Consider the following 12234-nt stretch of genomic DNA (forward strand, 5'->3'; position numbering starts at 1 on the left):
CCCCTTAGTATTTATTTATCTATTTATACTCTAGTTCTTTTACCTATTATTTATTCCTCATCTATAGAAGTTTTCTTTATTATTGTTACTATTTTTATCTTCATTATTACCTTCCTCTGCCCACAGTTTATATTATGTTATTGTAATTGTGTATTATTCCTTTTACCTGCAGTAGTTTCCCTGGGTCTGTTATGTTATACTGCACAAATGACAAATAAAGTAGTAGGGAAGTCAAAAATGATTGAGAGACACACTAATTCATTGTTGGTTACGGTCTTTTCGTGGGGTTTGTCAACAGTAAGAAAAATCCAGAAGAATGTCTTTTCAACAGTTTGATGAAAACTTCATTTATATCCCTCCACCTCTCTCCGTTTTAAAGGAAAGCTCTGTTCAGCCTACAAGCAGCGAATGAAGACTTAAAGCATCAGCTGACTGAGGGTCTGCAGCCTGACGGTAAACAGAGTGATGACCAGAAAGTGTTGGGGGGCGAAGAGGAGGAGGATGAGGAGGAAGAGGAGCTGGATGTGACCATAGAAGGGGAAGAGGAAGAGGAGGAGGAAAGCTCGGAGATGTGGGAAGCCTGGGACAGTGAGGCGTCTCTGTCACAGACAAACATCCAAACCAGTGATGAGCAGAAGACCAGAGCCACCAGACCCGAGTCCCTGCACCTGCTCAACACCCCCTCACAGGTACAGCAAACGAAGGTGGCATTTTTGCTATTAAAGAGCTGTTAGACCATGAAACTGATGCTCCTTCATTTTTCATCACAATCTTTATTAATGGTCCTGTATCATGCAGGGTGATGACATGGACAGCGAGCTGCAGCAAGGCGCAGAGTCTTCTGAGAGGAGTGAGAGGACGGTCCGTCTGCAGCAGAAGAGCAAAGAGCTGAAGGAGAGGCTGATGGTGTCCGAGGCCACGGTGCAGGCTCAGGCCGAGCAGCTCAAAGACTACAGGGAGCTGCTCAGTGAGTGGACTGAAAGTTTTATATGTGGTGTTATTTCCTTTGAAAAATAAGCAAAATGAATATGTCAGTGATTTTAAAATGCCATATTTAAGTGGCGTCAACCGCAAACACTTCTTCTTCTGTGTCTCTGCAGCCGAGACGACGGTACAGCAGGACAGTAAGCAGATCCAGGTGGACCTGCAGGATCTGGGCTACGAGACCTGCGGCCGCAGCGAGAACGAGGCTGAGAGGGAAGACACCAGCAGCCCAGGTATTTCATAACTCTGAGAGCTCTTCAAAAACTAACTGAAACTAAACATTTCAATTTTTTGGTTGGGGTTAAAGTTAATAAATCAAATAATATCAATTTCTGGAAACAGCAACTTGTAGAGTTGTAATGGTGTCTTAGGAACACCAGAGGGCAGCAAAGCCAAGACTCACAGAAGCTCATTAACACATGTAGCTGTTTACATCCATGTTTTCCTCTAGACATGCTCTAGCCAAAATGCTGTAGTGTTTTATTTACTTATTGTTATTATTATTGTTTTATTTTCCAATATTATAACTATATATATATGTGTGTGTGTGTGTGTGTGTGTGTGTGTGTGTGTGTGTGTGTGTGTGTGTGTGTGTGTGTGTTATTACCCTGTTGTTGTATTTTGTAATAGCAGATCAAAAGCTCAAATATATATTTTCATTTGTAGTGTACAGCACATTTTTAAGTGAGCAGAACCTCGCTGATATAAATACTGTGAATAAAATATTAAAAACATTTCAGCACCACCAAAAATTTCATGATTTAAAAAAGTCATACACCTCCATAAAACAGTTTAAACAAAAACTAAACCTTCACGAAGGAGGAATTATTGTAGGTCTGTTGTATTACACTTCATTAGTGTCTGTGATAGTAAAGAAATCATGACTCAGACTTTTTACTGTATGTCCCTGACAGAGTTCGATGATCTGGAGATGTGTACATCTCTCGACTGTGGGTCCCAGTGGTGGCCTGCCACCGCCACCGGCACCAGCTCCAACTTCACTAAAACCACCACCCAGAGCTCCGGTTATGGAGACGAGGCGTCGTCTCTCCAGCGTCTTGTCGAGGACCTTCGCTCGCAGCTGTCCCGCTCTCAGGGAGTTATCCGAGGGCTGCAGAGCCGCCTCCGCTCCCTCTCCACCTCCAGCGACTACGGACCCTCTACACCTCGCAAGGTCAACTGGTCCTTCCAGGCCTCGCCCTCACAGAGCGGGACGGAGGATGATGAGGGCTGGCAGTCATCTGACGGAGGTCCACTGGCTTCGCCTCGTCACCCTCACCCAGACAAGGGCCTGCAGGAGCTGGTGTCACGTGTGGATGCTCTGGAGAACCAGCTGAGGAAAGGAGGCAAGAAGTCTGTGGACCAAGACGGAAAGTCTGCCACATGGCCCGGGTGAGTGACTTTTAATCCTCATATTTATTTAGAAAGTTGTTAGATATATAAATGAGCATGTTTCTATAGTTTCATTTAAAGTCAAGAAAAAGTGAAAACCGAAGTCGGTCTTTCACAGAAAGGAGGGATTATGAGCAACTTGAAGGCTTTTAATGTGAAACATCAGCAGGAAGTGATTATGAGTAGCCCAATATTGATTAACAAGTGAATGAAAGGTGGAAAATAAAATGAATTTATCAAAACAATATGTAAATATTGCGTTTTCATCAACAGTCATTTAGAACACGAGAGACATCTTATTGAAATATGATCAAATGTGCTTATAAAACAGAGGAATTAAGGAATAAAGGCCTGTCTCAAATGTTTCTCTTTTCGTTATAAGTGAATAACTTAATAACCACTTTTTTGAAATTTTACAGTATAAATGATATGACATAAATGAGCTAAAACATTTACAATTCCTAAATGAAGAAGAACTTCACAGCCCCTATCAGCCTCTCACTGACATGGTCCAGCCTGTACAGTGGATCTATTAATCACTGCAGGCATTAAACGTCCCGTCGCTCTCCGTCAGTGTCAGTCTGTGTTCATCAGGCGTATCCACAGATGTTTTTATGTAAACTCGGCTTCCCGACAGTCCGAGGGGATTAACTAACACGAGGTCGGGAACACGCTGTCCCATTTGCCATGTGCAACCAAACTGTAGCTACACTGCGGCTTTAGCACCGACATTGTGAAACTGAATCTGGACCTAAAACCAATCCAAAAAATGTGTCCTCTTCCAACAAGCGACTCCGCGTGGAGTCCTGAGCCCAGGGTTCAGAGATGAGGCAGCAACACCAGCTGGGCCTCACAGCTTATTGGTAATTCTACTGATTTTCAATTGTTGAGAAAATGGGACCAGTCATCCAGAAAAAATTACATTTTGGACATCTACTATCAAAAGGCGTTAGTCCTTTATTTTTCTGAGTATATTAAACCAGGTTGTATTGTCTTTTGGTTTTCTCACATCTGCATAATGCCTTGCAAATGTCCCAGTGTAAGTAAACAGGGTCTTTACAGGATCTGTAGGGTCTGTATAAGCAAAATGTTCCTGTGAATCGAACACAGCTTCTCGTCCTGAATTGTTGATGAAGGCAGGAAATTAAGAGAATAAATGTTCCACTTTCCTGGCTGAAGGAGGAGGTGAGACCGACTCAGTTTTGGGGTTATATGTGTTTTAAAACATCCAATAAAGCACCATTACAAAACTAGACCATCCACTAACTAAACTAGACATGAGAAAACTAAGAAAATGGGGTTGTTCATTGGAATAATTTACCATTTACCATTATATTAAAAAAAAACATGAATAAAGTTTTCATGTGTCATTTCACAGCTTGTCAGAGTCACTGTATATACAGTAACTGTCATTTCTCTTTTCCTCTCTTTGTAGTAAATTCGACACTCTGATCCAGGCTCAGGCCAGGGAGTTGTCTCACCTCCGTCAGCGGCTGAGAGAGGGTCGGGGCGTGTGCAACATCCTCACCCAGCACCTGGGAGACACCACCAAGGCCTTCGAGGAGCTGCTGAGAGCCAACGACATCGACTACTACATGGGCCAGAGCTTCAGGGACCAGCTGGCCCAGAGCAGCGCTCTGGCACAGAGAGTCAGCGCAAAGATCAGTGGACGTGAGTCAGCTGAAATTATTTATTTCATGACACGCTGTTACATGCAGCCAGTATATGGAGTCAATAGTCTGATTTATTTCAAGTGTAACTGAATATAAAACTAATGATATTATGACATCAGGAGATCATCCTGAAGATCCAGATGAGAAGACAGAGCTGCTCGCCATCCGGTCAGTGCTCATTCACTTATCTGTGTGTGTGTGTGTGTGTGTGTGTGTGTGTGTGTGTGTGTGTGTGTGGTCTGTGTTGAGTCTTGTATAACAGCAGGCTTGATGCTGGTCAATGGAAAGTATTGGTGTGTGTGACGCTGTTCCTCAGGGCGGAATAATTAGATGCTCACTCGATAATGAGTGAAGACCTCACTGGCTAATAAATGGCACAGCTAATTGGCTAATTAATGAGGGAGGAAAGTTCAGGGAGGCTGATCAGAAGCGGAAGGACACAGACAGGCCAGATGTCTCTCTGCATGTTCCTCTTTATAGATGTTTTGAGAGGATTGATAGAGAAGTAAATTTTAAACAAGTAAATTTGGTTAGCCAAGCTAGCAGTAGCTTGCCAAGAGCAAATCTAGCATGATTACTGCTAACTTACAACCACTGGCTATTTGAGTTGATGTTGTTTTCACAGACATTGTTATTTAATGACTTTTCATTGTTTAAAGATTAGATCAATTTCATCAAGAAATATTAAATAATTATTAAAAATGACAAAAGTGGCATTATCGTGATAGAGAAATTAGAGAGTAATTTATTCTGTAACTGTATTCACAGGATATTGAATCTGGTTTTCATGAATGTTCATGAGGTTGGTTTGCTTCCATATTTTATTAATTAGTTCCTCTTGTGATTGTTTTTACATTTGAAAAGTTAAAGCTAATTATTACATCTGTGTTGTGGTCTTCTCTACCAATCACCTTCATACAGTACAAACAGCCACGGCTCTAGAAAGGCTACAGAAAAGTATCCAAGTGATACCATTGGTTGCCTCTTTATGTTGTGTTTTCAAGTAGTTATTGTGAATGTTGCATTTTTGTCCTGCTCACCACAACATCTGTTTATAGTTTATCATCTTGGTGTCTGTGCTAGCGGTTTGCTTTATACATGTACCGTATAGATACTGTATGGCATTTACCGTTTCAATGCCCAACACCTAAACAATGGCCACAGAAAGGTCAGTCAATGTTGTATCTTTGTGCGCTCTGTCCCACATGCAGCCTTTTTTATTCTCTTTTTTTTTCAATTTTTTATTTATTATTTTTTATTCATCATTTTTCTTACACCCTGCGTCAAGTCTTGTTTCCCGCTGTTGGTCGCAGCTGGCTCGACGTCTGGCCCCTTCAGCGGTTTGTTAAGTTAAGGGAAGTTGCTCTGACTTATCACTGCATTGCGAAACCCCCAATAGTCCTTTGACATCACACCACTGCAGGGCAGAGCCACGATTTGGGCCACCCTCCCCACCACCACCACCACCCATTCATCCAAGCCGAAGGGTGCTGTGACCAGCAGGGCACAGCTGATGTTGGAGCGTGGACCGCAACTGTGCAGTTGATTGGTCAGCTAATTAGGCAGAGACATGATGAGGGGACACATGAGAGGGGAAAAAAAGGACAGCACAAGTGAGATCAGGGCAAAGTTATACAAGAGGAACAAAGGGGTCTAAAGCTGCTGTATGTCTTTGTGTATCACAGAATGAACAACATCTTATTTTATTGTTACACTAGTGGTGGAGCTAAAGAGGCAACACTAGAGAAAATGTCTTGTTGTCAAAAGCTCCAATAATCAATATTTTATTGTATTAATGAATCAAATCCCTATGTGTTGCTGTGTGTGGCTGCTGAATATGTGAAGTCAATGGTTAGCTAATATGTGGTTAGCCAACTTTGTAAGTAAGGGACAACTTTATGACAATATAATAATCAGTTTTCACGTCAGCCTCCAAGTGGCCAAAAAAAAAATCAATTTACAGTTTTAAAATGTAAGAAATATAGTTATGGGCAGATTATATTTCATAGTTATTTATCGTTAAAGGATAATCTGATCAAAATGACAAAAAGTCATATTTTCTCACTTAACCCTCAGAGTTTCAGTTTTATCCACTGAGGTTCTACCTCCTGAAAAACATTTAAGGTGACTGGAGTTTGATGCTGTATGTAATGCTCAAAACGGTGCAATTTTTTTGTCCCACTTTCTCTGAATAATCACACAAAGTGTTTGGTACACAGAATGTGTAAAACACAGCCTCTTCAGCCTCATTGATTAGAGAGTTTCATGAAGCTTAGAGGTAAACGTGACACAGGCTATGGCTTAAAGCACAGCTTGAGGCACTCGCCTCCTCTGGATGAGTGATGAACGTCCTGGATGTTTAGTCACATGTGACACAACACTTAATTCTGTTTCATAACACAGCTCTTTGATTTTCATACCTGACAGAGATGGAGAGACTGAAATGACTGCCTTAAAGGTGGAAAGAAGCAATAAATCTGTTGACAGGTGATTAACAGTCACTGTATACAAGCATATATCTTTTTTTAGTAAATGAGCTAAAACACTGGTTGTGGTCCTTTAACACCGACCACTGTTGTCGGGTCGAAAAAGGTGAGTGCTGGGTCAAACCCCAATAAACAAACAATGCAATGAGATAGAGAAACACAGAGGCAGACAGAGAGAGAGAGAGGGAGAGAGAGAGGCCTGCAGTAATCTAACATCATGTTGTTGTACCACAGATGGCCGACCAGATGTGAAGGAGAATTACCGAGTGTGGTTTCTGCGACAGCCATCTGATTTAGCCTGTCCCTCTGATTCTGGAGGGGGGAGGGAGGGTTGTAGCTTGTGCATTAACCTATACATTAACTTAATACACACTGAGACTGTGTGGCATATTGTATGTGTAAATACATAGATGTACAGACAGCCAAGTGGCGGTAATGCCTGACAAGGTGTCCTGATAGAAAAGACAAGTTGGCGGCAAATATGAGCTGATCAGGGTTTAATTATTGTAGGCAGTAATAAAGAGAACCTGTACACAACTTATAGAATCAGATATTCAGACCTCTATGTCTACAGAGTCAGCTGCTTGCCGTTGCCATCTTGGCAGTGTCTGCCCCCAACTCCCGTCTAATCCAAAAAAGGACGGTGGAGCATGTGCAGAGCTGAGACTTTGGTACGTCTCTGTTTAATAACTATGGCAAGCATACGCTCCTGTTAGCATCGTTAGCACAGCTAGGTGTCTTGCTCGTAGGCGAACCCAAGGCTAATTCATTTGCTGGCTAGTTAGCTGGTTAAGAAGCTAAGCTTACAAGCCAGGTGTGGTGAACACAGACACCGGTACCTGCTAATTAGTGCTAACATATATATGATACCAGAATTTCACTCACTTTAAAAAACAGGAGCACAGACTTCCTCATGTTCTGTTAGTCAATTAACCAACTCGTGATATTACACCACTAACGTTGCTGAGGTGACACCGAGCAGACAGCTAGGTACCAAGCCAACTGTGACAGCATCTTCCTGTCACTCACCCCATCAATTATGCAGAACTTTAATCCTTAATAAAATTTAAACAGGTAAATCATGTAAAAATGCACCTGCTGTACATTTTTCATGTCTCTAGCTATAGACACCAAAACAGTTTTTTTGTACCAGGCTGTAAACATGTTTATTTCTGCTGTAAAGCTGGACAGCACTGAATTAAACTAATTATCATTCATCAATTCAACCTTTATTTACACCAGGACAGAAGACACTGAGGAACAAGATCCATCTTTTACAAGTGTGATAAATTTGTACCATATAAACATCAACAACAACAACAAAAAAACTATTAGCTCACTGCACTGTGCTCTGCAGTCAATTATTCAATTACTGTCAGACATTGTGTAATGAGATGTGTTTAGCAAACTTAAAATATACTATCACTATCGATCAATGCTTTATTGATCCTCAGTGGGAAATTCGGTTAAGTCACAGTTGTTCCCTCAAGAATGGAAATGTAACAGCAAAGAATAGAAAATGGGAAATAAGATTATAAAGGTAATAAGATAATGATGATATATAAATTTAAAAAGGGGGGAAATAAAAAATGGGTAACTAAATGTCACTATGGTAAAATGGAATACGAATATCAGTGATGAGTGTATGTCCACATGTCTGTGTGCATTGTGAGTGTGACTGCACTGATGGCGTAACGCTGCTGAGGCTTTTGCTGGCTGCGTTGGGCTCGGCCATGTTGACATGGCCTCTAATCAGGTTAAGTTATTAAGACCTCGAATGGGGAGGGAAATAGGTCAGGAGCAGCTAACCACAGAGAGAGAGAGAGAGAGAGAGAGAGAGAGAACGTGAGGGGAGGCAGCAGAGTGATGAAGCCTGAGACTGAGAGAGCGCTCAGTTTGCTTCTCTGTATCAGGAGCAGCACATGGTGCTAAGCATCCAGCAGCGCTCTGATCGCTGTTATGTAAGGTTTACTCACCATCAACCTGGATTTTTTTCCTTGTTTGTGGACAGAGGACAGTGCGGTTTTCACTTGACTTTGTCTGCTGTTCCGTCTTCTTACTCAACCAGTTTTTTTTGGATTTTCCTAAAGCTGAAGCTGGATGTGAAGTTTTCCTCTTGTGAGCATCATCTTGAAGCTTCTTCTCCTCAGGAAATCTTGGAAGGAAGAAGCACACTCTCTGTTTTGTGAACTCCCTCTTGCACCAGAGAGGAAGCTTGCGTGTGTGTGCGGGTGGACAGATGTGTTGTGAAAACACACTGACAAGCAGGAGAAAGAGGAAGTGCTGCTTTGTGGATGTTCATTCATTCATAAGCTTCTGTTTCTCTCTTTCTCTGATGGCCGGTGGAGCGTGAACACATGAGCCCTCGGGATCCGGACATCCGTTTTAATACGTACATCTCTCTATCGCCCTCCTCCCTCTTCATCCTGCTCTTTCGTTACTGCGACTCTCCCTCAGGACCGCTGCTGCTGGTGGGATGAGAGGTTGTGTCCAAAACGGTAGTAAGAGGCTTTCCTTTCAGGTGTCCATTCAAGACTTCATTGCAAAAAAGACTAATTTGGGGATGGGCAGGGAACATTTAGCAGAGCTAGACAAAAAAAAAAGAGAGAGATCCAGAGTGCAGCTTCAGCTTTCCTCAGGCTTTTGAGTCATTTTTTTGTTCACCACAGAGCTGCAACCATCACTAATTTTTTAATTCAGCTCACGCTTAATCTCATCACATGCTGGTGGGGTAAAATCTCAAAACTGCTTTTTATTTGAGCTTTTATTGATCTAAGCTGGCAGCCTCCACCATTTGACTGATCTAAAATATTTGGAGCAAGTGCACAAATCCTTTAAATCTGCTGAGAGATTGTAAAAAAAAAAAAAATCATTACTTGGCTCCAGCTACATGTTTGTCTTTGGAATTTTAACAACCTTCAAATCTGATTTGGGATCCATTTGGATGACCACCTGTAGTCCCAGCCTGTACACTCCCAGGATCTGTGTGTAGGTGTGTGTGTGTGTGTGTGTGTGTGTGTGTGTGTGTGTGTGTGTGTGAAGGGAGCCTCCAAAATCCATCTCCGTGGGAAGCCTAAACCTAATCGGGATTTACTCTGCTTTTCACCTGATCGTCCTCACACTCAGTCATCTGTTTATCCCTCACTCACGCTCTTGCCTGTCCACTGTACCTGCTGTCTAATACACTCAGGGGTCAGGACATCGGCCAATAAGCTAATGAGCCACGCTCAGATTCCTCTGGAGACACCGTCGCAAAGAAAAAGTGCGACTGTGTAAGTTTTAAACGACCCAGGAGTCTGAACAAGAGGAAAAGGAGGAGGAGGAGGGCAGACTGGAAGGGACGGGAGGCATGGCCGGTCAGTAGCCGGACAGAGCGCCACTGGCCAGGGGAGAGGGGAGTGGGCCTGAAGGTGGGTGATGGCTCCTCTGTGGAAGGCCATGCTGTCGAAGAGCAGCCCACTGTACAGAGACTCTCTATTCTCCTTCTCTCTGTGGGAGTGGAAGGCTCAGGAGAGAGAGCTGCTGCTGCTGAAGAAGCACACAGACAGGGAGAGGAGGGCGCTGCTCACACAGCTCGACAAGTAAGACAGACCTCCACCCCCAAACCCCCTCACAAAGTACCTCTTTACAGTGAATCTAAAAAGGCTCAGGTCTGTGCGTTAACTGTGGATCCGGAGTCCTAGCCTAGCTTAACATAAAAACAGTTAGCCTGAGTCTGTCAAGAGTTAGTGAGTAAGTGAAATGTTTTACATGTTCTGAGTTACATGTTAGGACTATTTTTTGTCAAACAACAGTGTATCCATCCGCTCAGTACCTCTGTGCAGTGTGTCTGGTTTAGCGTAGGGCTGCCAGATATGGTTGGTAAGCACAAATTTTGGCTTTGGTGTCTGTGCAGACGTGATGATACCAAACCTGGCAACCTCACTGACAATGAGCCTTCAAAAAGCTGCACTGCAATCACTGCACTGCTCGTTCCAGCATGACACACTACAAATACATTTTCCTGTGTTTGTTAAGTTAAATAAACAAGGTTTAGCATAACTACTTTTTTTTTTCTTTTTTTTTTTTTCTTTTTTTTCTTTGGATAGAGCCAGGTATGCCAAGCTAGGCTAACCATGTCCTGACATGAGCTTTTTAGGCTATGCAACACATCACCTGCTCTTACTATGTAGGTGCACAGCTAAGCACACTTTTATTAAAAGACAGAAGTTGAAGTTTTTTTAAGGGGAGCAATTAAACACGATTGGACAAAATAGAACAAACTCAACGACAGCGATCGCAGATCAGAAAAAGATGGGATGCACACAGTGCGTGAATACAGCATTTATGCTAAGCTAAAGGAGCCAAGCCATCTAGCTCCAGTATTGTACTTAACACACAGGCATGATACTGATGTCGTCGTCTTTTCTTCAAGTTTTGTTCTGCTTGCACTTTACTGGACTTTAAGTTGCACGATACAGGGGGAAGATTATGTTGTTGTGAATGTGATGTGCACATCAACAGATGGAAAATTACTGGAGATTGATGTTAATGTTGAAATGATTATGTCAATGTGCGTCTGTGAATATGTGTGTTTATTGCGTGTGTGTGTGTGTGTGTATATCAGCCCGTCATTGATTTAGATGGACGACCTTCAACTCAGCATCTGTGTACCGACATGTCACTGTTAATTAAATCAGCTGTAGGGGACGCGCTGCATACGCAACCCGGGTCATTATGTGTGTGTGTCGTTTTGTCCTGCTGTCCCTCCTCCACCTCCCTCTCTATACGTCTGTCCTTCAGACATATCATGTCAGTGTAAGTGTGGTTACACCCTCCTTTTGTTTTTCACCTGTATGATGTAATGCACTGTAGTCACCAAAAACTGAGAAATCATGTTAACTTCATAGAAAAAAGGGTTTTTTTCAAGGATGAATAAACTAGTGAACTTCCATCTTTCCTGCAGCAGCAAAAGTAAATGAAAAAGTTTAAGATGAAAGCAAAGCTCCATAATTCCTTGTTTTTTTTTTTTAAATCTCCAATTATTTATTTGTTCTAATTTCACAAATACTGAGATGTTGAATTATGGAAATTAAAATAACAGCTAGAAAAATGTTCTGAAACTTTTGACCGGTAGTTTAAGTCACTAAGAGGCTTCCCCAACATGATGCAGTCAGCAAAGCCGATACAGACAAGTCCAGATCAGCAGGCAGGTGACTCTCACACCTGGTACATCGTTATTCATTAATGCTCTTTATCCTTGAAGTCACAAGGCAGCTCAGACTCTCCTTTCTGATGCAAGAGATTTTCTGTGAGATCAAATGAACTGACCAAGTTTCCTGACAGCTCTTTATGTTTTTATAGTTCATTTACTTCATTATTTTGTTGTTAAATAGAGAAACCCATTATTTTATCCTTTTTTTTGTCTTAATGTAAAGTTATTGATGCATAATCTTTTCTTAACCTTTATTTATTCTGGTGTCATTTTAAATATCACAGAGAGCCGAGCTCTGCATTCACATTCACTCCTGGAAGCTGCCCAGTTCAACCAGTCTCAGTCTGATCCACTGAGCAGCTGCACTGGGGCATTTGGGGGTTAAGGGCCTTATTTAAGGGCACCACAGTGGTGGTAACAAGCGAGGGGCAATAGCTGCACTTTCACCTTCCCCGCACAGATATATCCTGTCGATCCTGGGATACAAAACAAAAACCTATAATGA

At 42.3% G+C, this 12234-nt stretch overlaps 1 protein-coding gene across 4 annotated transcripts in view; it reads left to right on the forward strand.

Moving 5' to 3' along the window:
* The window catches only part of pde4dip (phosphodiesterase 4D interacting protein), a 36634-nt gene that overhangs the window by 13000 nt on the left and 11400 nt on the right, over window positions 1-12234 (forward strand). For all 4 annotated transcript variants that reach the window (XM_023428797.2, XM_023428800.2, XM_023428798.2 and 1 more), the window contains exons 15-20: window positions 380-689; window positions 799-967; window positions 1101-1217; window positions 1899-2376; window positions 3812-4047; window positions 4169-4217. In XM_023428797.2, the coding sequence (XP_023284565.1) occupies window positions 380-689; window positions 799-967; window positions 1101-1217; window positions 1899-2376; window positions 3812-4047; window positions 4169-4217 (1359 nt within the window). The remainder of the gene's footprint in view (window positions 1-379; window positions 690-798; window positions 968-1100; window positions 1218-1898; window positions 2377-3811; window positions 4048-4168; window positions 4218-12234) is intronic.

This window comes from Seriola lalandi, unplaced genomic scaffold (genome assembly GCF_002814215.2).
Source record: "Seriola lalandi dorsalis isolate HSWRI2012SDOR001 ecotype SW California unplaced genomic scaffold, Sedor1 jcf7180002054885, whole genome shotgun sequence".
Taxonomy (NCBI): domain Eukaryota; kingdom Metazoa; phylum Chordata; class Actinopteri; order Carangiformes; family Carangidae; genus Seriola; species Seriola lalandi.